The sequence below is a fragment of the Salvia hispanica genome, chromosome 6, assembly GCF_023119035.1.
Source record: "Salvia hispanica cultivar TCC Black 2014 chromosome 6, UniMelb_Shisp_WGS_1.0, whole genome shotgun sequence".
Classification (NCBI taxonomy): Eukaryota; Viridiplantae; Streptophyta; class Magnoliopsida; order Lamiales; family Lamiaceae; genus Salvia; species Salvia hispanica.
The window spans coordinates 6,272,340-6,299,342 of NC_062970.1; the positions used below are offsets into that span (position 1 = coordinate 6,272,340).

At 38.6% G+C, this 27,003-nt stretch overlaps 6 protein-coding genes across 12 annotated transcripts; 5 read left to right on the forward strand and 1 right to left on the reverse strand.

The window, feature by feature from the left end:
• The first annotated feature begins 21 nt into the window (after positions 1 to 21).
• On the forward strand, positions 22 to 2,544 carry LOC125193639 (disease susceptibility protein LOV1-like). The gene is made up of 3 exons (XM_048091472.1): positions 22 to 110; positions 187 to 1,983; positions 2,427 to 2,544. The coding sequence occupies exons 1-2, from the start codon at positions 32 to 34 to the stop codon at positions 1,965 to 1,967; spliced, it is 1,860 nt and encodes a 619-aa protein (XP_047947429.1). The 5' UTR covers positions 22 to 31; the 3' UTR covers positions 1,968 to 1,983; positions 2,427 to 2,544.
• Positions 2,339 to 6,302, forward strand: LOC125194564 (F-box protein PP2-B1-like). Its single transcript, XM_048092822.1, has 7 exons — positions 2,339 to 2,692; positions 2,978 to 3,099; positions 3,167 to 3,677; positions 3,736 to 3,762; positions 5,249 to 5,536; positions 5,604 to 5,698; positions 5,843 to 6,302. Exons 1-7 carry the CDS (start codon positions 2,432 to 2,434, stop codon positions 6,171 to 6,173), a joined length of 1,635 nt encoding a protein of 544 aa, XP_047948779.1. The 5' UTR covers positions 2,339 to 2,431; the 3' UTR covers positions 6,174 to 6,302.
• A 99-nt stretch (positions 6,303 to 6,401) lies between these two features.
• On the reverse strand, positions 6,402 to 9,744 carry LOC125194565 (probable disease resistance protein RF9). Its single transcript, XM_048092823.1, has 2 exons — positions 8,718 to 9,744; positions 6,402 to 8,182 (listed from the first exon to the last, which is right to left on the reverse strand). The coding sequence occupies exons 1-2, from the start codon at positions 9,742 to 9,744 to the stop codon at positions 6,402 to 6,404; spliced, it is 2,808 nt and encodes a 935-aa protein (XP_047948780.1).
• Positions 9,745 to 10,357: 613 nt separating this feature from the next.
• LOC125197308 (putative pentatricopeptide repeat-containing protein At1g12700, mitochondrial) lies at positions 10,358 to 13,474 on the forward strand. Of its 4 annotated transcripts, none has more exons than XM_048096037.1 (2): positions 10,358 to 10,395; positions 10,816 to 13,474. In XM_048096037.1, the coding sequence occupies exon 2, from the start codon at positions 10,816 to 10,818 to the stop codon at positions 12,616 to 12,618; it is 1,803 nt and encodes a 600-aa protein (XP_047951994.1). In that variant the 5' UTR covers positions 10,358 to 10,395; the 3' UTR covers positions 12,619 to 13,474. The 4 variants fall into 4 exon arrangements, 1 of the variants encoding a protein (XP_047951994.1); XR_007172043.1 differs by lacking the exon at positions 10,358 to 10,395 and having other exon boundaries at positions 10,797 to 12,810; positions 12,907 to 13,474; XR_007172045.1 differs by lacking the exon at positions 10,358 to 10,395 and having other exon boundaries at positions 10,797 to 12,802; positions 12,907 to 13,474.
• On the forward strand, positions 13,107 to 14,981 carry LOC125197309 (F-box protein PP2-B10-like). 4 transcript variants are annotated; one of them, XM_048096038.1, is made up of 5 exons: positions 13,107 to 13,243; positions 13,534 to 13,979; positions 14,071 to 14,186; positions 14,311 to 14,489; positions 14,586 to 14,981. In XM_048096038.1, the coding sequence occupies exons 2-5, from the start codon at positions 13,692 to 13,694 to the stop codon at positions 14,786 to 14,788; spliced, it is 786 nt and encodes a 261-aa protein (XP_047951995.1). In that variant the 5' UTR covers positions 13,107 to 13,243; positions 13,534 to 13,691; the 3' UTR covers positions 14,789 to 14,981. The 4 variants fall into 4 exon arrangements, with proteins under 4 accessions (XP_047951995.1, XP_047951997.1, XP_047951998.1 ...); XM_048096040.1 differs by having other exon boundaries at positions 14,592 to 14,981; XM_048096041.1 differs by having other exon boundaries at positions 14,601 to 14,981.
• Positions 14,982 to 17,163: 2,182 nt separating this feature from the next.
• On the forward strand, positions 17,164 to 20,127 carry LOC125197064 (putative late blight resistance protein homolog R1A-10). Its single transcript, XM_048095761.1, has 2 exons — positions 17,164 to 17,414; positions 17,500 to 20,127. The coding sequence occupies exons 1-2, from the start codon at positions 17,169 to 17,171 to the stop codon at positions 19,717 to 19,719; spliced, it is 2,466 nt and encodes an 821-aa protein (XP_047951718.1). The 5' UTR covers positions 17,164 to 17,168; the 3' UTR covers positions 19,720 to 20,127.
• Positions 20,128 to 27,003: the final 6,876 nt, after the last annotated feature.

The window sequence follows — 27,003 nt, forward strand, 5'->3', positions numbered from 1 at the left end:
AGTAGAGTTAGGGATTTATTATGTGTCTAGGATGGAAGTTGAGCTTCTAAAAGAGGATGATGCTTGGGACTTACTCAAGAAGAAGACATTTCCCCCTGACATCAATCCAGGTAATTTATCAATAATTGCAAGTGTTGTTTATATGAAGAGAATCTGAATTTAACTTGTGTTTTTTTTTCAATACAGAGTTCGTACGTGAAGAATCTACGTGCACACTTGGGAAGCAAATGGCAAAGAAATGTGGTTATTTGCCTCTAGCAATCTCTTTACTTGGAGGGGTCTGGAGTGAGAGAAATTCAACGAGAGAGTGGGAGTTGGTGAATGAAAATATGGATGCATACTTATACAACATCGGAGATGGAGATGGAAATGAAAGTAAACTGGAAGCGGTAGTAAATTTAAGTTATGATGATTTACCTTATCATTTGAAGTTGTGCTTTCTGTATTTGGGTGTATTGAGAGATGGCGAAAGCATGGCTGCTGTTGATCTATATAGAATGTGGATATCACAGGGCATGATTTCAGAGGAGAATAGTGATAAATCTCCGATGGAGCTTGCAGAGGACTACTTAAGACAGCTGGTCTCGAAGAGCATTGTCCAAGCCAAACGTAAAGATGCCAGACACAGAACGAAATTCACGTCATGCAACCTTCATTGTGTAGTAAGAAAGCTATGTTTGTCGATGGGGAAAAAGGAGCACTACCAGGTGCAAACTCTCGAGTACACAGGTGGAAGATTTAGTTCCTTTCTAGACCATGCCCTGTCGCGTGTTAAAACGCGACATTTGGTTATCCATTTCAAAGCAGAGTTGCAAGAAGATGATGGTGAATGTAATGATCAGCTTGGAAAAGAAGATAGTTGCAAGCATTTAAGGTCACTTCATTTACATAATGATATAACAGGGAGGGTAAATATTGAGCTTCCAAGCACAGTTGATTTTCGAAGATTCAAATCGCTCAGAAGTCTAGCTTTCGAGGGATTCAAATTTGTACGAGGAAAGCTACCAAGAGGGGTTACTCGTCTTGTTCACCTCAGAAATCTGCGTTTCCGGAAATGTGAACTTGATGAGCTACAATCTTCCATAAGCAACCTGGTCTACTTAGAAATCCTTGATTACCTGATATCTAAGAATACAAAAATTCCAAATGTTTTGAAGAAGATGGTCCGGTTAAAACAACTGCTCCTTCCTCGTTATGACAGGGAAAGAATTGGGGATTATCGATTGAAATTGGATAAGGGTTTAGATCAGTTGGAGGCTCTACAGGGGCTGAACAGTTTAGTGCATGAGAATAGTTGTTATACGAGAATGAAGAAGCTCCAACGTTTCTCAGCGTATGTATTTGACAAGGAAAGCTATACAGCTATTATGAACGCCATTGATTCAAACTGGGAAAGGTTGGTGTACACTTATATAGTAGTGGAAGAAGGTTGGGAGTTCACATCAACGAACTTGAACCAAGCGTTCACATGCCGGAATCTTACTGACTTGGTGATTTATGCTCATTTGGGGAGGCTACTAACGGAGTGCTGGAGCAACATCATTTGCTCAAACATAGCAATATTATGCTTGAACAAATGCAAAATTGAGGAAGATCCATTGGAGGTACTCGGAAACCTTGCTTCCTTGAAACGCCTGTGTTTCCACTTGGGATCATTCATCGGTGAAAGGATGAGGTGCCCTGCATCCAGTTTTCCTTGCCTCCAGGTGTTTGAACTGAATGACTTGCAAGAGTTGAGGGAGTGGAAAGTTGATGAAGGTGCCATGCCTCTTCTATTGCATTTGTATATTCGCCGTTGTCTTGGTATGGAGATGGTTCCACAAGGATTGATTGCTATGTCTAATCTTCAAGATCTGATCATTGAAGGAATGCCAGAATTGGGAAGAAGGGTTATGTCTGATAATGGTGGTAGAGAAGGAGAGGATTTCCACAAAGTTCGCCATGTCAGTAAAATTACCATCAAATAATATGTACTCTGCTCTGGTAAGTGGTAGTGCTTCTTCTACTACTCCCATTTTTAGATTTTTCAGTAAGAGACTATTCCCTATGTTGAGTGATTTGATAAGACAGATATTTGTGAATGAACCAACAGAGATCATCAGATGTAATGAAGATGCTTTGTGCATGTTAGGAATAATTGAAACAATTTGTCTTGACTACTACAAACTACAGTAATTACTATTGAACAAATGAACAGAAGAATTATTAAAGCAAGTTGCATTGAACACCTTAGCTAAAACTTATAATTGGGGGATTCATGCATTAGGGAAATGCAAGTTGCATTGACCACTTCCATTTCAGGTAAAGCTTATAAATATGGGACAATCATACATACTCATCAAGGTTTCTCATTCTCAATTAAGTGGAGTAATTGGTTTCTGAGCTGTGAGGAATTCATTGGTTTCAACGATTGTGAAATTGCGCAGATTGAATGGACCTTTTATCTACGTTGCCGGAGGAGTGTTTATCGGAGATTCTGCAGCGAACTTCGCCTGCGGATGCCTTAAGATTCGCTACGGTCTCAAAAGGGTTGAAATCCGCGGCTGATGCCGACGCTGTTTGGGACGGATTTCTGCCGGAGGATTTGCCGGAAATTATATCAAGATCTGTATCTCTGGTAGTTTACGCCACGAAGAAAGAGCTATACTTGAGCCTTTGCAACTCTCCCATTCTTATCGATGCTGGAAAATTGGTATCATTCCATCCTTCACTTTGGGGTTTTCTGTCATTGATTTTTCTTTATTTGTGCAGAAATGAATTGGTCAAATAATGCATATTATACAAATTCTTCCTTCAATTAGTTTTATGGGATATGAATGAAAAATAAGAGAACAATAATTTTAGTTTAGCAATTTGTTGGATTGGATTTATTTCCAATATTAATACATTAGTTTTAAACATAGTACAACTTACAAAATTATTTTATCGAAAATTAAGTTTTGATTAAGTGCTATAATCCTTACATAATTTGAAACAGAGCTTTTGTCTGGAAAGAAAGAAGGGGAAGAAGTGCTACATGGTGGGAGCAAAGGAGCTGGGAATTATCTGGTGTGGCGACACCTCAGGTTTCTGGGAGCTGACACCCCATCCAGATTCAAGGTCCCTTCTTCACAATCCCACATTTTTCAATGAAACATGGTTTCGTTTAACCATTGTCCAATTGCAGATTCTCAGAGGTTGCTCTGTTAAACGAAGTTTTCTGGCTTGAAATCAGAGGCACCATAAACACACGGATGCTATCCTCCCACACTGTCTACGGATGTTATCTCGTCTTCAAGCTAGACCAGAGTCCTCGCGGACTCCAATCAGCAAATGCGTTTGTGAGATTCACGAATGATGAAGTCGACGGTGATGATGAGAGGGCAGCTATTCTGGATCACTTCGAGCGGGAGAATGGTCGTGACCGATGCAGAGGGAGTGGCAAGGGGCCGGTAAGGATAGGCGACGGCTTGACAGAGATTTCGAAGGTGCACCTGCAATGCCCCAGCAGATCTCAGCAGCGGGAGAGTGGAAGAGTAGCTGTTGGGAGAGGTGATGGATGGATGGAGGTGGAGTTGGATAGCTTCTATAACGATGGAGGTGACGACGGCGTGGTGGAGACATGGCTGATGGGGAAGGATGGCTCTCAAATGAAGTCGGGTCTCATCGTTGAGGGCATTGAGTTTAGGCCTAAGCCATGACTCCTTTCTGCATTTTCCAATTCTTAGACTAATGCTTCATTGCCTTGTGTAATAGATATACACTTCGTTTCAAGGATTTGAGGTACTTTCATTGAACTTGTTGGTTACATATTTTAAATAGGTCTTGCACATTTAAATCATGAATTTGCGTACAATTCATTTCTAAAGTGATATACATGCACCCCTAAAGTATGTTTTGACTAAGGTGGAAAAATAATGAAATAGTACTTGCTGTTATACGGTTATACCGCACTTATCGGGGTGAAAAAAAAAATCAAAATATTGAGTTCTTAGTACTGTATGATAGTCTTACAAGGCCTCAATCCCTTCCCGCCCAAATGATTTCTCATGAACTAAGTCTAAGAGGACATATACCTCATTTTATTGGCTCAAGGTTAACATGCTGCAGAAGTTCATATTGGATAGTAAGTTTTTTATTTATCTTATTTTGAATAGTGAATAATTATGTGATGAATGTTTTATTAAGTAACTAAATTAAAAAAATAATGTACTCCCTTCATCCCAAGTTACTTTAGTCATATTCAATTTTGAGTTGTCCTAAATTAGAGTCATTTCTCTTTTTTACTAAAAACAAAACATCTAATCACATGTACTTTAATCTTTCTTCTCTTACTTTATTCTCTACTCCACTTTATTTTACTTTATTTAACTTACTAAACACAATTTTCTTAAATCTCGTACCGAAAGAAACGCCTAAAATAATGTTGGACGGAGGGAGTAACATTTTGCAGGAATGTAATCAAATACAAACTCTAAATATTTTACAAACTTCAAACCATGATCTGCACCGTTAGAAAATGTTAATAGATGACAACAACAAAAAATGTCAACACAATATCAACGGTTGATGATGTGTTAATATCAAAATCTTAAAAATTTTACACTGTGTCAATATTGTGTTGAGGAGTTTAGAGTTTGTAGACTTTACATTTTATCATTACCGCATTTTGTATTGCTATATGAAAACAAATACTCCCTCTGTCCCGCTTTAGCAGTCTTAGTTACTCCCTCCGTTCCGTGGTAGTTGAGTCATTTTGCCATTTCGGTACGTTCCATGGTAGTTGAGTTATTTCCATTTATAGCAAAAGTCAACACATTTCTTATCTCTTACTTTACTCTCTCTTATTTTATTCTTTCTTCATCTCTACACATTTTTCACTTTTTATTTTATTCTTTATTTATTTAACTCATTTAACACAATTTTTCTTAAATCTCGAGCTGAAAATAAACGCCTCTACATTATTCTTTCTCTTTATTATTTCTCCCTTTTAATTATTTATTGTCATTTTTACAAAACAAAGGCTCAAAAGTAAATGAGATTGTTAAAGCAGAACGAGGAAATAATTAAAATTGATTTAACTTCTACCAAATAACATAGCAGTTTAGCATTCATTTGAAATAAATTAAACGAAAAGTGGAACCTCCCAACTTATACCCACTTGATCCACATTTAATTAGAAAGACTTATTATGCGGAGTTGACGAAGACTTTGACTACCACGTTCCTCGTTGAGTCGTTCATGTAACAGAATTTAAACTTTCACATATTTCCCCTCAATTTTGAAAGAAAGAGCGACCAATATGTCGAAAAACTACGACAATTGGGAGAAGCTAGTCGGAGCCGTGCTGAAGTTAGAGCAGTTCAGGCAACTTGCTGCGCTCAACTCAACAAGTTGCAGCACCATCAGCGACGACGACATATCATTTTCATGGCTTGACGATGACGCCCCAAAACATCCAACACTCTCACTTTATTATGATGCAACATATACGGCAACCATTTGGGGAATGTTCCTTTCTCCACCTCAAGAAACAATACCAAGATTGGTACCTGGGGTAAGACAATAGCCCTGTCTTACGTTTGTTTCTTTTGCTATTACTACTAATTCAAGTGCCATTGTAGAAAGTGGTGTTTCTTCCGGTTGAAGCTAGAGAATTTATGATTCAGACTCAAGATTCTCCAGCGCAGGATTTTCCTTTCTCTAGCAACGATTCCGGGTACTTCATTGATCAATACTCATAATTCATGCTTGTTTTGCGTACTACTGCTATTACAAAAGAGCCTATCTTTTGCGATGTATAGATTTTTATGAGGACATACATATTTTGTGGTGGCATATCTTAAACTAGTTTGAGGGGCAGGTTTGAAACAGTGGAGATCAATTCTTTTTCAGCAGTCGATATTCGAGGGAAGATCGGAACGCGTCTGCTGACCTCCAAGACCATTTATGGGGCGTATCTAATCTTTAAATTAGCATACGACCCCTATGATGGCGAGAGGGACAGAGGGAGAGAGAAGGCAGTATGCCGTAGTGATGGATGGACAGAATTCCAAATAGGAAGTTTTTATGTGGATGGCGGAGACAAGCAGGAGGTGGAAGCGCATGTCGCCGAGACAAGTAATCGGTGGAAGGGTGGTCTTATAGTTGGGGGAATCGAGTTTCGACCTCTTGTCAGCGTTAAGCAACTCTGATATCTTTGTGTTTTCTTTGTACATCATGTTTTATAAAGTAAGGAACACAAGCTTTATTATAAGGCCATGTTCTAATTTCCTCATTTCAGATTATTCAATCGACAACATGAACACATGTATGTTTATCAATTTGATTCGACATATATAGCATGTGAATCACTAATTTTGATTCCAACACTAGGAATATACAAAGGAAATGAAGACTATTACTACATTAGTGTCTAATGACTAGTCATGGATGACATTAATTGAAGGGACATGGCTTAATTTATGGAAATCCTCTCCTGATTCCAAAACCCTCTTTCCCAACCCTGGCATGTTAAAAACTGTGACTCTTTTGAGACTAGAAATCCATCTCAATCCATCCGGAATCATCTCCAAATCCGGACAATTATCAAACTCTATCTCATAAAGGAGGGGCATAGCTCCTCGCTCCACCCTCCACTCCCTCAACCTTGGCAAACCGGTAAGCTCAAGCCTCTTGAGGCGATGAAAATTGGATTCACGACACGTCATCTCCTCCCCAACAAACGATCCCCATCTCAAACACAGTTCAACCAAGCAAGGAAGCTTTCCCAATATCCCCATCGGATCATGCTCAATCCCAGAGCTCAACAAGTGCAACCGCACAAGCCTTGACCTAATGAAGTCACTACTCACCGGTAAGCGTTGTTCCGTCTCAACGGATATTCTCAAGTAATAAAGATTGGGACATGCAAGCAATAACTCCATCAGCCTTTCCTCACCTCTAAGCCGGCAGCCCTCTTCAATCTCAACAACACATATCTGTAGCTTGTTCCAGCTTGTAGCGATGGCATTGAGAATAACTAACAAGCTATCGTTGTCGTGTATTTCTGCTGAAAAAACCCTGAGATTCTTGATTGTTGTAGCACATTTTAATTCATGGACAGTGCTGTTGAACCCTGCCAGGCTCTCCAACTCACCTACACCCTCGGCCAATCTCAACCGATGATTTACAACCTTGTGGTCCTTCTCATAAGGAGGGAGGAACAAGTGTTTCAACCGAAACAACTCATTCAAAACATTAGGTACTCGAACATTCCATGAGCCAACTAAATCGATGGTATCCAAGTAGACCAAATTTCTTACAGACGACGGTAGCTTATCAAGAACACAATGTTGCAAACGAATACATCGAAGGAGAACAAGATCCGTGATTCCTTTCGGTAACTTCCCTCCTTCAAATTTGAATGACTCGATTACTAGCTCCCTTAGAAATTTGTATTTCTTGAAATCAACTATACTTTGTGGTGGAAATTCAATAACACCAAATTCAATGGCATCCCATGTTACATCATTGAGTATTCGAAGAGATCTTAAATGTTTGCTAAGGTGTTCTTCTCTACGAGCTGAGTTTATAAGACGGCTGTGTTTATTTTTGAAATAGATCGACATATGTCGTGCTACTCGTGGTATGGTACTAAACCTCCCATCTTTAAACTCGGAAATCTCCACACCAAAGCCCTCATTTTCTCCTATTTTTATACATAGTTCTCTTACTACATCATGAAGTTTGCATGTATCAAATTTTCTTGTGGGTGCAAGATAATCCTCAGTTGTTTCAACTTGGACAAGGGACGTAGAGGCCAGCTCGCTTAAGTAGAGCTCTGCGACGTCCATTAAAGTTTCATCCTTTTGTCGAATACTCTCATTCGAAATCATGCCTTGTGCTATCCACATCCCATATACATGATCAACATCTATGCTTTCGTCCTCTTTGAATATACCGAGGTAGAGAAAGCACGGTTTCAAATAATAAGGTAGATTTTCATAGCTTAAATTTACCACTCCATCAATGCCACTGTCCCTTTTGTCGTGGCCGCAATATAGAACTACATTGAACTTCTCATTTACTGACTCCCAATCCTTTAATGAGTTTTTCTTTCTCAACATCCCACCAAGTAAACAAATTGCTAGCGGCAAATTGCCGCATTTCCCTACCATTTCTTTCCCAATTTTTTCGACAGATTTTTCTTCTGTTACGAATTCTGTATATCAAAATAATTATTGGTTATGTACCAAATAATACTAATGGAAAGAAGCTAAATTATAATTTAATCATTAACCACAAAAAATTTAAATATAATAATTGTACCCACTCGTACCCAAAATACCATTTCAAATCTGTAACATGATAATTATTAAAAGACTAATAGCCAGAAAATACACCAACTCTAAGCCAATTCAGATTTTTGCCACCAATTTTGGATGTAGAAAATACTTAAAACTTTTAATACGTAGTTAGTTTCTCACAATCAAGTAGTTAGATGATTAATTAGGTGAATTGTTTATTAGTAATTTCAAATTTTATTTTTATGAAACAATGTCATTTTATTCTAATTCTAGTTAGATATACCAACATGCCACATTGAATTCAATTTGAACAGAATCCAATTTTATGAGAAATTATAGATATCGACTCAACATTAATCACATCCTTACATGCTAACCTACACAGCAAGATTTAATAGTACTAAAATATTGATGACATGATAAAATAGGAGTTGAGCATGAACAACTGACCTGGATTGTTCCCATGAGGGAATGCTTTCTTCTTGAGCAATTCCCAGCCATCGTCCACATTGAGAAGCCCAACTTCAACCGGAAATCCAATCTCCGCTACATCCCTTTTTCTCGTCGTCACCAAAATCTTGCTCCGCAAATCTCGGACATAAAAGGCATGCTTCAACTCCTCCCAATCCCTAATCTCCCAAACATCGTCCAAAACAACCAAGCATCTCTTACATCTCTGTATCTCACACAGCTGCTCGATCATCTCCTCCACATTCAGATTCCACACCCCTTCCTTCCTCTTCGGATTCAGCTGCTTCAGCACTCCCTCCAAAACCGACCGAACCCGGCATTGCTGAGTCACGCAAAACCACGCGAAACATTCAAAGCCACCCTTTTTGGCCTCAATTATTTGGTTGTACACCCTTTTCACAATCGCCGTCTTGCCTATACCACCCATCCCCCACACTGAAACAACCCGATGCTCTTCCTCGTCATCGGCCACTAGCGATACAAGCCGCTTCAGGTCATCCTCCTTACCGACAAAGCACTCGTCCATCTCAAAATTCGGGAAGGTTTTCCTCGTGCTGTCGGAGGCAGCTGAGTTTTCCCTTGTATGATCAATGATGCTCCTTTTTACGCCGCTTTCTTGCATCTCCTTGTTGATATGTTCGAGCTTCGACTCGATATCTGAGATCTCAACCGCTAGCTGTCGGAGAGAGTAGCATTCTGCGAGGAAGCAAGAGTATCTGATGATGAGATTTTTGAGGCCTCTTTTTCTCATTGAAGTGGCTTGGGCGGAGTGCATTTCAATGGCGGCTTCGGCTCTGTATGCGAGGCCTCTGATCTCGGCGATCCAGTTGGTGATGGTTTTGCTTTGGTGTCGCCTTGTGTCAGCGTCTTCAAGGAGATACTTCATCTCTTTCAGCTGCGTCTCGAGCGCCTCCACTGCGCTGCCAAGGCCGCATAAGAGCTTTCCTTGTTCGGAGATTAACATGCGGATTTCTTTCAGAGCGAAGCCAACTGCTGCATCCGCCATTGCTTGGTGGTTTGGTCTAACTTTTTTGTGAAATGGAAGCAGGATTGGAATGAGTTGATTAGTCAATTTATTAATCACTTTTGGTGGAGTTAAATGTCATTATTGTTTCATTATAATTCTAAATTAATTAATTAAAGAAAAGAAAGAAACTTTGATGGAAAAAAGCAGCTAAATAAATTAAGCAAAGCCGCGGGTATGAATTCCTTACTTCACCTGATCAAATTTGGCTCAAATAATATAGTACTACTAGCAAGATTGTTTTCGGATGTATTACGCCTTGTCTTAAAGAAAACAAAATCGGAATAACTTGATATGGCTGATTAGCTGGTCTAATCACTTTTCTTTTTACCGTAAACTATACTTAGATTAAAATATGAGACTTTAATTTGTATGGCTGACAAAAGAAGGAAGCAAAGCAAAGCATGCAATGGAGTTATTCTTTCTCAATGGTTAATAGAGATTTTGTGATGTATTCTAGATAGTCTTCTTTAGGTCTATATTAACTTTATCATTTGGTTCATTTTCTATACGAATAGGCTAAAATAAAAACAATTTTTGTAATAAAACTTTATTCAGAACTACGTTTAACGTGTCTTGTAGCTCAATCCTTTTAGTTAAAGCAAAGCATGCAATGGAGTTATATCACTATAAGTAATATTGCTAAATTTTAATACACAAATTTGGCATTATTTCGTTGTAAAAATTCCTAACGTTAGAATGTTAATTGGTATTTTCCCTTAATCATCAGGAAACTAATCACTATTTAATAATTTAAATGACAATTTTCAATGAAATTTTAATTGTATAGGATAATTGTGAAAATTATAAAAATTACTATGATTTACTTACTTAATATTTTACTTTAGAAATTTATGACACTAACCAAGAAGTCAGCCAAAAATTATAAAATAAATGGCAATTTTTCAATATCTAAACTATTAAAAAAGAATGATTATGTTAGGAAATATAGTCCGTTAGCCTAAATATAATCAACTAGAAATATATCCAATTTTAGTCCTTCATTTTTTAGTTATACATTTATTTTAATCAATTCCTCTTGCGCTGAAATAGATGAGCCGAACAGCCGCTGCATCTGCGATTCAGCTAATTGCAAGAGGAGTTTTGGTTAACTCTTCGCGCAAATCCGATACTTTTCCTCCTCCAATCTCAATTTGCTGTTCATATTTCCATAATATCGCGCCGAACCCCGCAATAGATTTCAGCCGTGTTAATAAACTAGATGATGCGCTTTGCCTGTTTCAAGAAATGGTTAGGATGCGGCCGCAACCATCTGTCCGGGTATACAACAAGCTGCTGTCAGTTATTGCGAAGATGAAGCACTACTCCATTGCCCTTAACGTGTTCGACGAAATGCGTCAAACGGGTGCCCCTGTAAACGAGTTCACGATGAACATCTTGATTGACTGCTGCTGCCTTTCGAATCGGACGGACTTAGGGTTTGTTATATTGGGCAGCTTTTACAAGCGCGGCTACGAGCCTGGTGCTGCGACATTCAGCACTCTGATAAAAGGGCTGTTTTTGGACCACAAGGTTGCTGAGGCAGAGAAGCTCTTCAAAAAGATTCTGCTTTTGAAATTTTGTGAGCCTAGTGATGTTATGATTCTCACTGTGATAAACGGGCTTTGTAAAGCTGGACTTGCTGCTACTGCGCGTGAATTGCTTCACAGATTGGCGAGAACGAGGTGGAGACCCGATGTTAAGGCGTATAATGCCACAATTGACGCGTTATGCAAAAGGGGGATGTTGGATGATGCTTTCGAGATCCTATCTGTGATGATTCAACGAGATATTTCTCCCATTGTTTCAACATATAATCCGTTGATTCAGGGCTTGTGTGATGCTGGCAGATGGGAAGAGGTTAAAGACTTGGTGAATAAAATGGTAATCTCTGGAATCCCTTTAAATGTGGTCACTTGCACTATAGTTGTGGATGCGTTTTGCAAGGAGGGAAATTTGGAAGATGCTGAGGATCTTATTGAAATTATGAAAGGACAAGATATTCGTCTAGATGTTGTTGCGTGCAATGCACTTATAGATGGATACTGTTTGCAAGGGAAAATGAAGAAAGCAGAGGAAGTGTTTGATTCTATTGCACGTAGAGGCCTTAAGCCTTCTATCATTACCTATAACAGCGTGATCAATGGATACTGCAAGAAAGGGAAAATAAGTAAAGCTTGGGGTCTTTTTCATGAGATTCCTCGGCAAGGTTTGAAGTATACAGCAGCTACCTACAACACCATGATAGATGGATTGTTTGGTGAACGTAGATTTGGGGATGGCTGGAAGCTTTTCAATGACATGGAAGTTCAACAAGTAGCTCCAAATTTAACTACCTACAGTATATTGTTGGACCATTTGTGTAGGATGCAGCAAATTGCTGAAGCATTCTCACTTCTCCATACAATGAAGGAAAAGGGTTTTACTCCAGACGTAATTACATATGGTACTCTAATTCATGGTTTGTGCAAAGCCGGGCAGCTGAACTCTGCTCTGGAGGTTTTTAACCAACTTCCTTCCAGAGGATTGAAACCCAATGTTCAAATATATAACATGATCCTTGGCTCGCTCTGTCAAGAAGGATTTGTGGAGGATGCTAAATCTTTGCTTATTGAGATGGAGAGAAGTTGTTGTGCACGAAACAGTGTAACATACAATGTTATCATCCAAGGGTTGCTAAAGAAAAATGATGTCTTTAATGCAATTCCATTCTTGAAGGAAATGTGTGAAAGAGAACTCTCTGCAGATACTGGGACTATGTCCATGTTACTCGATCAAGTAGAAGGGAAAAATGAAGATGATATTCTTTTTGAAATGATTAAGAAAGTTGTGCCTAAAGGACTCCGTGAAGGATGATATGGTTCCTGCTCATTTGTAGTGTGAGATAGCGGGATTGAGGCTAAGATCTTTGAAGCAATTTTGTCGAAGAATGTAATATCCACAAAGCTACTTCCATAATCAGTTACCTGTCGTTATAGAAAGATATGAATAGCCTGCGGACTTTACAGGTTTAGAGACAATGCTGGCAGGTAACCAGGAGGTAGTATGGTTAGTCAACCTTTTCTTGATCCTTCAATGGATGCAGTTTTCTAAAAATTCGAAACAGAATTTTTGTTTTTCGTAAGTACTGTTCTTTTTTGCTAGGAGCTGGAGCTACAAACCTTGATATTCCGTCATCTGTATTTGGATCTCATCACCCAGAAACAAGTTCCTTCATCATACTAATGCACTCCAGATGCATCATATGCAGCATATCTTGTGTTTTGATTCACTGAAATGCATGAAGCACCCAAGCAGTGAGATGACTATTATAATCTTTACTGGTGAAGCACATTGTTACTCTAAAAACCAAGATCAGATTGTGGTATGAAATGAAACTGCGAGCTTTCTATCTTGATCTCGACACAACAGGGAGATAATCGCAGAGTTGAAGTACACCAGTGAACAGTCGATCACAGTTTTAGCAACCTCATTTTTCAAGGTATTAGTTTGACCTCTGGAAACTTGAGGATGTTATTGGTTGATGATAAATACAAGCACCAAAATTTTACAGTCTCCGGCATGGACTTATAGTTTAATTACAGGTTTATTAGCATTCCCAATTGTAAAAGATATTGAAAATATTACTTTTATCTTTCATATGTACATTTTCATGTTTATGTGTGTAAACTATATGATCGATTGTTTAGAATATATTGTTATTTCGCATACAGTTCATATATTTTATAGTAATTGTCAATTGTTTAGGGTACTTTTTCCTTGTTTGTTTAGTGGGTTGACGAAGACCAGAAGCGAAGACTCGCACTGAAGATTGTGTGATTGGCCACTCATGTTTTATTTCCACTACATTTCCTGAAAAATATTCCAATCTTTCTAAGTTGAAGCATTATATTCTAAAAAAGAAGATTTCAGTTTTATACTGAGGTGGGATGGGCAAGACCTACGACAATTGGGAGAGGCTGGTGAAGGCCGTTTCCCGCAGGGAGGAAGACAAGCTATTAGCCTTGACTAATTCCGTCTCCACATCACCATCTTCATCTTCCTCCCAACTCAGTTCTTCCTTGAGTTTTCAGTTTGGCCATCTTGACCTTCGACTAGTTATTCCAGACACAAGTAGATTGCCAATGGAATATTCTGATATATCAGTCGATCGAAAGGACTGGAAGGCGATGCTGCCACCTGGAAAACGCCAAGTAGTGTGGAGGTCATCGTATATGGTAGCACATGAGATGGTTTACTCAATTTTTTATAGACTTCTCTCTTTTATTTTTAAAATTTTGAGTTAAATACTACTCCCCTGCCATACAGAGCTTTTCTCTGGACAGGACTGGAAAGAACTGTTTCCTGCTCGGACCTATGAACCTCATCATGTCATCAAGAGGCTTTGATGGATGTTGGAGACTCAATGAGCATCCGCAATCCAGGTATTCACCAATCCTTGTAAGAATTTGTTGATCATCCTACATCAAGAGTTTATTAATCACAATTAAGATGTAACTAAGGCAGAAGCATATAAAAGATGAAATGTGACTGAGGCATATTTTCCAGATTCTCTGAGGTATATAAGCTCGAAAAGGCACAGGGCATCTACATCGAAGGCAAAATAAATTCAAATTGGTTGTCCTCGGAGAGTTGTTATGCTGCATACCTAGTATTTGGATTCGCGGAGATGTATGCAAACTTGAACTCAGCAGTATCGATTGTCAGAAACTTTTACAATGAATCAGGTCAAGACTCATTTATCTCAGCTCATTACAAGTTTCTGTTAGTGTGAAACTGTGAATATATATTCTGTATTGTGATATAGGAGTTTTTGAAATCAGGTATAGGGTATCCGGAGGAGCAAGCCAAGATGGTGAAGTTTCAAGAAGGAAGTGAGAGAGATGATGGGTGGATGGAAATACAACTTGGAGAATTTTATGTTGATGCAGGAGAAAATGGGCAGGTACAAGTGCAGTTGCTCGACACCAGTTGCTGCATCACGAGTGGCCTCATCCTCGAAGGCATTGAGTTTCGACCTTTCTAGTAACTTATTAAATCATACTCAAATCATAATAATGTCGTCTTCAAACAATGAAATGAGTTATTAGTTATTACTTCAAGTTTATATATCTTCGAATTCGAATTTGCTTGATAACTAACTAGCTATCGAATTTGCTGTCTGCTAGATCTGTATGTAATTAGCAAAGTAAATTAAATCGATTTACCTTCGAACCTGAGTTTCTTCTTTCAAGATTTTTGTTGCGAAATGCTATCAACACCAAATCTATTGCCCAATATGAACCATAGGGAGCTCTTCTAATTGATAGCAATGTTTGATGAACAGACACTTGAGGCTTATGAAACACGTAGCCGAGAATTTCCAATCAACTAAATCAGTGTCTTTAATTAAAAGAAACCAAAAAATCGTTCTCATGCATCGCAATTTCAGCACTTGAATATTCTCCAACTTGCTCATATATAACCATGGGTACCCGAGCTCCCTCAAGCTCAACTTTTTACGACCCCATGGGAACATTGACCGAGGAGCAGGTAGAGACACCCGCTCCGGCATAAAGTCCGACCTCGGGTTTGAAGAGGTTAGGGATTCAGATTGAGCTTGAGCCAGTTGACACCAGTGGTCTCTATAAACAAACGCTATAACTAAGGAAAATTGAAAAAAAAAAAAAAGTTTGATCAAATTCTGGTCAATCTCGCTACTTTAAAAAATGAGTAATTATATCATAATTTTAACATTTTTCTCAATCGGTACCGCACAAAAAATTCCATCATGCAAAGTTTCTAAATTTGACATATAATACTCCCTCTATTCTATAGAAATTGGCATTTAGGGATGACACTGGTTTTAATGCGTGATTTGGTAAAGTAAGAAAAAGTAGTTGAAATTGTGTAGTGGATGATGGGCCCATAAATGAAAAAGTAAAAAAAAAAAATGAGAAAAAGGTTACCATAAATGGATATGTGACTATTTGTGTAGGACGGACGAAAAAGGAAATATGGTCAATTTCTATGGGACGGAGGGAGTACGTAAAATTAATAACATAATTGACTAAAATGTACTCCCTCCGTCCCGGATAATTCGGGTCACTTTGACCGGGCACGGGTTTTAAGAATTGTAATAAAAAGTGGGTTGAAAAAGTTAGTGAAACGTGGGTCTTACATTTATATATTAGTTTTATAATAAAATGTAAGTAGGAATGAGTTAGTGGAATATGGGTCTACTACCAAAAATGGTAAAAGTGAAATGAGATAAATTATGTGGGACGGACTGAAATGGAAAACTGGGACGAATTATCTGGGACGGAGGGAGTATTAAGTGTTGTAAATAGTTGAACTTTTACCACTAATTATGTGAAGACTCATTTATCTTGGTTCATTACTCTATTGGGCTCCATCTCCTTTATAATCTTTGAATTTTGAACCAAATTAATTGTGCAGCTCTAATTAGTCTTTAAGGATTGACTTCAATAGTCAGTCGCAAGCTGCACGATTCCATAAAACTGAGTTGTTGGGTTGTCGACCAGCACTATTCATATTTCATTTCAGTTTGATTTCTGATCATGGCTTATGCTGCTGTGATTTCTCTGAAAAAAACACTGGACCGCCTTCTCCATTCTTCTCATTTAAATCTCAACACTCGAAAACTCCTTAAACATGCATATAACCAAACTATATCCTTGCAGCAACTTCTCGATCTAAATGCTGTCGACCAACAACAACAAATCACACACGAAACCCACAAACTAGAAAATCTCCTCGAATTCCGCGAGTCCACTCACCTCCTCGATCAATCTGTAAGCTGGAAAAACTCGGAAGAAATAAGTCAAGCAATCCAATCCTTCTGCAATACGGTCGAGAAGATCACCGCAGAAATTCCCCATTTTTCGCCTGAGCAAGACCACGACCACGACAACGACAACGATGCCAAAAAGGGGACAGTTTCAGTCAATTACGACGAGGTTAGAGATTGTCTCACCAAAAGAACCAGGCCTAACGACTTCGGAATATTCCAGATCACCGGCGAGCTCGGCTGCGGTACAACCATCGCCGCCGCCGCCATTCTCCAAGATCTGAAGCACTGCTTCGACTGCGCCGCGGGGGTTCGCGTGGGCCCCATAAACGACTGCAGGGGAATCCTTGCTTGCATTCTTGCTCAGATAAACGCGCCTAGTATTGAAATTGAATCGCTCGGCGCCAAAGGAGAAGTAGAATTGGTTGAGTTTCTGTATTCGAGTTTGAAGGGGCGGAGATATTTGATCGTGTTGGATGATGTACGCGACGTGGGGATCTGGAACTTTCTGGAAAGTTCGTTTCCAGTGGAAGATAATGGAAGCGCGGTGCTGTTCACTACAAGGAGGCAGGAGAAGAAGCTGCTTCGGATTCGAAACAAATACATGTCTTACAACATGGCCTGCCGCGATCAAGACACGTGGTGGTATATGTTTCGCGCTGGCTTGTTTGGTCCCGAGGGCTGCCCTGCTCAACTGGAGGGACCTGGTAAGAAGATTCTTCACAATTGCAGGAGTCTTGGTATTGTCGTATTGAAGGTTCTTCTCCACCTTTTGAAGGCGGAGAAGACGGCGCATTACTGGAACCAACTAGCATCGGACCAACAAAATCCCATTTTCATGGTTGATGATGAATTATCTGAGGTAGGAGTACTATATTGTTCATTTTATTGATTTTGATTTTTAGTATTTCTTGGACTATTCTTGAATTGGATTTTATATGTGCCAGATGTGTAAAATTCAAGAAGATCTATCTACTGAGAGTTTCTCATTTCTTGATGAAGAGGAAAAAGGTCTACTTCTTGAGTTTGTTGACTTCTCTAAACATATAGAAGATATAAAGAAGGAGATTTTGCCCCAAATGTTCTTCCCTAAAATGTTGACTATCTCCTTCCTTGGAATGGCGGGGATTGGTAAGACCACGCTCGTTAAGGAAATATTCGAAGATCCGATGATCCGGTGCTGCTACGACCACCACTTGTGGTTGACATTAGGCCCTGATTGTGTGTTCGAAGAAATCTTGGTGGATATTCTTTCTCAAGTATGTCCGGACATTGATAAAGATGGAATAAAACAAGATGAGGATTTAGCAAAGAGATTGTGTGAAGAGGTATTGGATAAGAAATGTCTCATTGTTTTGGATGATGTGTGGAGCATAAAGCCATTGGAATACATGAAAAGGTTATTCCCCAATATCAAGGGTGCAGCCTTGGTAACAACTAGGCTAGCAAAAGTAGCACATATTGGAGTAGATGATCCTGTTTGTAAAATGCAGTTGTTAGATAAAGAAGAGAGTTGGGATCTTTTCTGTGAGGAGGTATTCAGACAAACGATATGCCCCATTCGGCTTGAGAAAGCCGGGAAAAAGATTGTGGAGAATTGTGAAGGTCTTCCTCTTATGATTGTCACGGTTGCTAGCCTCCTCTCTCGTGTTGAGCAAACCACTGCAGTTTGGAACGATGCAGCGCAGAAAAATTCTCAGATTTTCATGGATGCATATTATCAAATCTCAAAGGTATTAGTTTCAAGCTATAAGCACTTGCCTCAATACTTGAAAGTGTGCTTTCTCTATATTGGGATTTTCCCTCCGAATAAGGAGATCCCAACTTCCAAGCTCATTATATTCTGGATTGCTGAGGGATTTCTAGAACCAAATTCAGGCAAAACCATGCAAGATTATGCTGTAGAATGCTTGTTAGAGCTTGAAAGCCAAAGTCTAGTCATGGTTAGCCAGCAGAGTTCTAGTTTCAAGATTAAGGCCTGCAGCCTGCATTGTGTTTTCTGGCATTTATCCAATAATTTAGCAATGCAGAGCAATTTTTTTCGAGCCTTTAGCACTCTTGCTGATCGCGGAGTAGGGAATGTGGAGATGCAGCGGAGATTATGCATTCGAAATAGCACTTTATTGGGCATCAAAGATGTGCACGACTTGATTGCATCCATTTCAAGTACGCGTTCTCTGATATGTGCTTCTCCGTCTCATCAGTATCCAGTGCCAGTTTGTTTCGGGTTGAGGCTGCTGAGGTTGATGGATGCTCTTGCAATTCGTCTCTACGAGTTTCCCACTGAAGTAGTGGATTCATATTTCTTGAGATACCTTGCTCTTACATACAATGGGAGCATCCCTCCTTGTATTTCCAAACTGTGGAACCTTCAGTTTATTATTATAAGTCGGCCTCTCAGCATCGTATCATCTGCAGATTCGTCGTATCTTCCAATGGAGATATGGGATATGGAGAAACTGAAGCATCTTCAGATTGCAGGGAGCAACCTACCAGACCCTAATGGTAGTGTTGCATTACGAAAACTGTCAACTCTCATAGGCGTGGGCTCTCGTAGTTGTACCAAAAAAGTGCTTAGGAGAGTCTCGGGTTTGAAGAGATTAGGGATTTGCATTGAGCTCGAGCCTGATGAGAATGATGATCCCTATCGTTGCTTGAACAATATATCCCATCTCCGGAGACTAGAATCACTTAAATGTGTGGTTGTGAATCCTGACTTTATGCCAGAGCGGGTGTCTCCACCCGCTCCTCGTTCAATGTTCCCATGGGGTCTTAAAAAGTTGAGCTTGAGCGGGCTCGGGTACCCATGGGAATATATGAAGATAATTAGCAAGTTGGAAAATCTCGAAGTGCTCAAATTGCGATGCTATGCCTTTCAAGGACCCGACTGGGAGTTGCATGACGACGATGTGTATGCACTTCGGTTTCTTTTAATTGAAGACACTGATTTGGTTCGTTGGAAATTCTCGGCTACGTGTTTCATAAACCTCAAGCGTCTGTGCATCAAACACTGCTACCAATTGGAAGAGATCCCGCCTGAGTTGTGTACAAGTGTGGAAACAATTCAAGTTGTAGATTGCAACCCTATGGTTCAAAATTGGGCAAAGGATTTGGAGATGAGAGCATATGATATCAGTTCTTCATGGGATCATGCAACAAAATCTTGAAAGATGAAAGTCAGGTGCCAAGGTAATTCGTCATTCCTAAATACACCTAATTCAATAAGTTTAGAATAGAGTAGAAAAAGACCTTATCTTATTACAAAATCTGTTGAAATGGGAAATTGTGTGTTTGGTAAGCAAAGCTATAATTATCAAGGCGACAAGGCCTATTAATATTTTAGATTAGGTCCCAAAACAGAGTATATTTCTAACTTACAATGTTGTTTTGAATTTTTTTTTTTTCTCAAGTTCTGTTTCCATCTTCTCTATCATTTCCTTGTTGAAATTAACTTCCCCATCTAGATATATCCACAACCTAATTAATCTCAACGCCAAATCATTGCTCTTTTTTCCATTGAAATGAAATACTATGACAAATTTGTAGCAAAGAAAGAGCAAGGGAAAGATGATAAACCAAAGGAAGGCATAAACGAAAAGGTTACTGCTGCATCGGTAAAGAAGATGATTACATCGCACACTTCTTGATAACAAGGCTATGACACATATACATACTACTACTATCGAACCGAAGGACCTAGAATCAATAGCTAACCCTAGATGTCAGCTGACCAGTAGCGAACGCAGGAATTCGACTCTGGGGGGTCCAAATTATTGTCAACGGTTGTAGTGTATTTTTCGATGTTTGTCTCACATCAAATAGTTGTGGCATGAGTGGTATGAAGTTATGAGATAGTATATAGATAGATAATGATTGACGAATAATATAAGGATGGTAACAACTAATAATAACTCATACATATGTTCCACTAAATGTGAAACATTTATTTTCAGGATAAGGTTTTATTTATTGTTCTTTTATAAGTTAAGTAAAGAAATAATAAAGAAGAGAGTGAAAAATATAGTAATGATGTTGTTTACATTTTAATGAGAGTAATAAATAAGGGTAACAAAATTTATTGCAAAGTTTGTACGGAAAAAAAAAGATAAAGTGTTTGTAACTTAAAGTTAAAACTTTGTGCATTTGAAAAAATGGAAAATTAACAAAATAAAAAAGTATTAAAAATATAAAAGGAAAAATGGGAAGCATTAAAATTACAAAGAAGAGTTTTGGAAGCACAAAATGTGATAGAAAAGGCCTTAGGCAGTGACGAACGCAGAAGTAAATGTAAGTAGGAGCTAAATTTTAACAATTTATTTTAAAAATAAATTTATAGGTGATTTAGATTATTAATAGAGCTTTTATATAATAATATGTATAAAATATGAATAAAATTTAGAATTTTATAATGAAAAAAAGTTTAAAAAAATGAATTCATTAGGGGCTAAAGCCCCTCCTCTATATATGTAGTTCCGCCAGTGGCCTTAGGCGGAGTCAAACTCAAATCTCCGCAAAGAGAGCCAAAGTGCTAGCCACTTGTATTTCTAGCTTTTGCTGATCAGCAGTCATAACCTGAGGACGGACGTCTTGTCGTGTTGTTGGTGGAGAATAGGTTGTAATCCCCTGGCGGGTTCTCTTCCGGATCTTGTGAAAGTGGAACAAAGGGGTCTGAAGAAAGCGGTGGTTGCCCACTTGATCCAAGATTCATTTCTCCCGATGGAGGATAGAACTGATAGATCCACTTAATTACTAAGTTCGTCCATAAGAAGCAATCCGGTCGACGATAGGATTTTGTAAATAAGAATTTCAAAATATGGTAATAAAAATATAATTTATAATCTGCTTTTAAAATTAGAGCCCCAAAAATCGAATGAATTCAAATAAACATACTCAAATGGGGCTCAAAACGGCCGCTAATTCATTTTCTAATGAGGATGTATATAAATATAAAGAGTCTGAGAGCACCTTATTAATAGTCTTGCAAATACAGAATCAAAGATTATTATGCATGGTGCATGTCACAAATAGGTTTTCAAACATATAAAAAGTAGTCACATTTTCATTTCTTCTTCTTCTTATTCTTCTCCTCTGCCAGCACGTCGGGATGGTTAGATGCACGCATCCTTAGGGACTTGTAGCGCACCCCCATTTTATGATTATTGGGATGGTTCGATGATGGAGTCCCCAAAGGCGCCCTAGCTGAACCAACTTCCTCACCATCACTGACCAACCAAGTATCAAAGATTATGTTAATTAAAGAGTTTCATGTATATATTTTTTAGAATTAATATCATTGTAAATGAATTCCTACCTATCCTCCTCGTCTAATATAACAATAATATCATTGGAGGCAACCTCTTCCACAGGGTTTTGAGGTATAGTTTTCTTACGCTGTGAAGGATTAAAATTATAGTTAGTAGTAGTAATAGTTTTATACTAAGTGGTTTCAAAAAATAAATAACATACACTCTTTTTCATTTGTAGCATATAAATGAAGGGATTTAATTATTTCTATAAATAAAACGAATGTGATCGAGAGTTACCGCATTGCTAGTTTGACCCTGCTGTATTGCACCTGTGGGAAGCAGTTATGTGACTCAAAATGTGCAACATAGGAGTAGTTTATGCATATCAACAATGAAATGAAACAGTAATATAACTTTAGCTATATTGATTCTTACTTTCTTAGATTGACCAATAATAATATCTTTATTAGGGCTGGCAATTTTTGATCCAACACGATAATTCGACACGAATCCGCACGAAGTTAACCCGACACGAACACGCACGTTTAGGATTTGGGTCCTTATAGGGTCGACCCAATAAGAACCGGGGAATTTTGGATTGGGTTGGGTCAGATTTGGGTCAGGTTGGGTTATCCGTTAAGAAAAAAAATAATTATTTTGATTATTTATATTAATTAAAATAATATATTAAATTTTAATTTTATTTATTTCTATTAATTAAAAAATATTATAATTATAATTTTATTTATTTTTATTAATTAAAAAAATATTATAATTTTAATTGTATTAGTAAAAATATGATTAATACTATTATTAATTATTTTTATGATAAAAAAATATTACTGCATACTTAAATTTTATTAAAAAATAATTATTTTAACTTTATTAGTTAGATTTAATTTTAATATACTTTAGTTTTATTATTTGGATTTAAAAATTATTAAAATTAATTATTTTAATGTTTTAATATCTTATTTATCGTGTTCTATCAAATTTTAATTATATAATATCATATGTCGGTCGTTATCGTATAACGTTTATATTGTGTAGTAACTTACTATCATTAAAAGATAACCGATATTTTTTTGGATGACACGAAATCCGCACGAATCCTACACGACCGATATTTTTTTGGATGACACGAAATCCGCACGAATCTAATACGAATCTGTTTGGGTTGAACCCGATAAGAACACGATGATTTGGGTTGGGTTGGGTTGGGACCTGATAAGATTGGGTCAATATTGGGTTGACCCGATAGCGACCCAATTTGCACGATTTTCCAGCCCTAATCTTTATAGACAAAGAACATCAAAATTTTATGCAAAAAATTTAAAAAAATGTAACAATATTAATAGTAATATTAATCTAGAAATAGAACAATTGCTAGGCAGGGCCCCAAATGATCATAGTTTTATTTTTCCGGTGGATTTTTACTCCTACAACTGCGATGCCTACAAAAAACTTAATTTTACTACTACATGTTATTAATTTTCTTTGTATTGCAATTAAAACTCCATTTGTGTGAAAAATATATAAATTAAAAAAATATTGAAAATGTAAATTTCTTGTGGAAATTTACAGCATGTCACGGTATTTTTGTCCACCCATACAACAACCTATTAGCTATAGATATCTCAAAATAAAAAAATAAATAAATGTATTTGCATGCAAAATGGATGAAACCTCTATAATTACAAAAAAAAAAACACTTGTTGGAAACCTTACCTTTCTTTCCTTCACTCATATTCAAACCGCAACTCTGAAATTAAACATCAACTCCATAAAAACATTGTTATAATAAATCATGAATATTTATCAAAAAAATCTAAATACTATAATAATGCAAACAATACTTAGCTGAAATTTAGGCCATCCGCAACGCTATCTCTTATCCGTCTCTTAACCGTCTCATCTCTTCACTATTCATGGGCCCCACTGTACTTTTCAGCTCATCTCTTAACTAAGAGACAACACCTGCAACCCTCCATCTCTTAACCATCTCTTAACCATCTCTTAACTATTCATTCAATTTCATTTTTTTTTTTAATTCCAACAAATTCAATTAATAAAAAACACACTTCATTATAAATAAAATAAAATTACAATTTAAAATACATAAAAAAATAAAAAAGACATAATTAAAAAACTAGAAATTACAAATTGCACACTTAAACTCAAATAAAAAAAAATGGAGGCAAAGAAGCAGAAGAAGGAGTTCTCTAGTGACGATCATCTAATGGTTGCCAAATTTTGCCCAAATGTGCTCCATTAGATCCTCCTGGAGTTGGGCGTGGGCGGTAGAATCACGTGTCCTTGCCCGAATAGACAACCGCTCTTGCAAAGACGGATGCACTCCCGTTCGAGGCGGACTACTTGCGGTTGAGCTTCCCGGGGTTTCAGGGTCGAACCAATTTCCCGCCTCAGGTCCTTCGTCGGCGACAATCATGTTGTGCAAGATTATGCACATATACATGATGTCGACCATATTCTCTATAAACCACTGTCGAGCCGGGGCTTTGATAATGTTCCATCGAGCTTGGAGAACCCCGAACACTCTCTCCACATCCTTGCGAGCAGACTCTTGCTTCTGCGCAAAAAGAGACTGCTTTTCGTCCGTAGGCCTGTTGAACGTCTTCACGAAGGTTGGCCACTTCGGATAGATGCCGTCGGCAAGATAGTACCCCATTTTATACTGGCGATTGTTAGCGACGAAGTTGATGGCCGGCGCTTTACCATTCGGAACTTCAGCGAAGAGGTCGGAGTTGTTGAGCACGTTGATGTCGTTGTTCGAGCCGGGGACCCCGAAATACGCATGCCAAATCCATAGCCGGTAGTCGGCGACGGCCTCGAGTATAACGGTGCGGTGGGTGCCTTTGTGGCCGCTCGTGTATGACCCCTTCAACGCCACAGGACAATTCTTCCATTGCCAATGCATGCAATCGACACTCCCGAGCATCCCGGGGAATCCGTGCACTTGTTCGTGAAGATGGAGCAGAAACTGACAATCTGCGGTGGTTGGCTTCTTCAGAAATTCGGCGGTGAAGGCCGCCCGGACGCCTTTGCGTAAGTTCAACAAACAAAGTCGCCCAGTGGATTCTCCGACGTGCAGGTATTCGTCGAACGCATCCGCCGTTTGTCCAAGTAGCAAGCCGACGGATCGCCGCAGTACATTTCTGGAGCGTCGTGTGGCTAGGACGGCCAACGCCGTCGAACCCTTCTCTCGAAGAACTCTTCCCGTGCCGCCAATGTATTCGCGATATGCAAAAATAGCGGGCGTGACATACGGAAACGGCGACGGAAGTAGATATCTCCCCACACCGGGTTCGGACTGAAGTAATCACGTTCCAACCTTGCGGCGGCTTCCTCCCGGTTACGGTGGATGTATGTCCGGCGTTGCCTAGGAGGCGCTTGGGCGGCCCTCCTCCCTACGTCGATCTGCTTCTAGCGATTCTTCCATTATTCGACGCATTTGCTCAAATGGATCCATAATTGATTAAATTTGGGAGAAGAAAAAAATAAAGGAATGATTTTATAGAAGTGATTGGAGAGGAAAGAAAGAGAGATGAGAGAATAAATGTGTGTTTGTGTGTAAAATGGAGAATGGAGAAGAGTATATATAGAATATATAAAAAAAAATTAAAAATTAAAAATTAAAAATATTACCGTTGTTCAACGGTAATATTACCGTTTTTTATTTTAATTTTTTTTTTTTTTTTGAAAAATCTGATTTTTTTTTTAAAAAAAATTGAATTATGACGTCATAAATCCGACGCCCACTCGCGGGTCGGCGAGTGGGCGTCACGCCAGCAGCCCGCGCGCGCCACGTGGCACCGGGCGCGTGTCTCGCGAGCTCGAGACTTGCCTTGCCGGGACGCGTTGGGCGTCGAGACGAGACGGGAGCCGCAACGCTGTCTCGATGCCGATCTCGTCTCGTCGAGACGAGATCGAGTCCGCAACGAGGCAGCGTTGCGGATGCTCTTACCAATTAAGATGTTCTGTCTATGTTTCTTTCTTCCTTTTTGTTGTTTTTGGGAAGATGTGGCAGTCTATATATGTAAATTCATACATTTATTACTTAGGTTCATTTTTTATTTTGTACATTTGCAATAACATTTGTTTTCCTTATTATCTTCAAAATACATTTAATATTAGTTTCAAATTCACAAAGTGAGCATTGTATAGATCGATATAGACTTTAGTCACAGATCGGATGTGCTAGAAATACTATTGTTTATTTTCTTATACTTTCATAATGAACTTCAAATGATGGATCAAATTTATTACTTACTTCTTTAGTGTTTAAAAATGAGCTAAAATAGAACATATACTTGCTACAAAATATATGATAGGGCCCTCGAGCAATCCAAATCACGCACATGATCGCATCCAAATCTCTATCAATCTCCAAAGTATCTTTTAATAGTATTTGATTTGATTTTGCATATCTTTTGTAATCTTTTTAATATATTTTGCTTGCTTAGCAAGATAGGCTTTAGGGTTTAGAATTCTATAAATTATAGAATTCTCTATCATTTTGATTCATTGAGAATTAAGAAATAAAATACTTCTTTTCTCATTCTTGTTCCAAACCCTAGAACTTCAACTAGGGATTATCTCTTTTGCTCCGTTAAATCTTCGTGTGCTCTACAAACCTCTCGATAGGGAACTTAAACCCTATCAATTGGTGCTTCCATTGTTTACTCTTCCTCCATCAAATCAATTCCTCCCAAAACATCAAAATCTCATGGAAACAAAAACTCACGCCAATCTTTCATCCACTTTTTTCCCAACCCCCACTTGTCCAATGGCAACGGAAGCAGTCGCTTACAATACCCCACCTCCGTTGCATGAATATTCCAGCCAAGTTCACAAGAACATCGAGGCAGCCCTTGCCAAGCTCACGACAACCATTACCGTCGCGAGACCAAAGGAGCCGCCGGATCAACAGCCGGTTGTGACACCACAGCGGGGGTGGTCTCTTCTGCCGTCAGTCACAAACGCACCGTTGGGTATCAAACCCTGGGCTGCACCACACCTCCACCTCGAGCCACCACGTTTCGACGGAGAGAATGCCCCGAAGTGGATCTGTACTATCCAAGAGTACTATAATCACCATTGCACACCGCGAGATGATCGTCTTTATCTTACACAATATTTATTCGATCACCCAGCATTGGATTGGAGGGAATATTGGATGGAAAA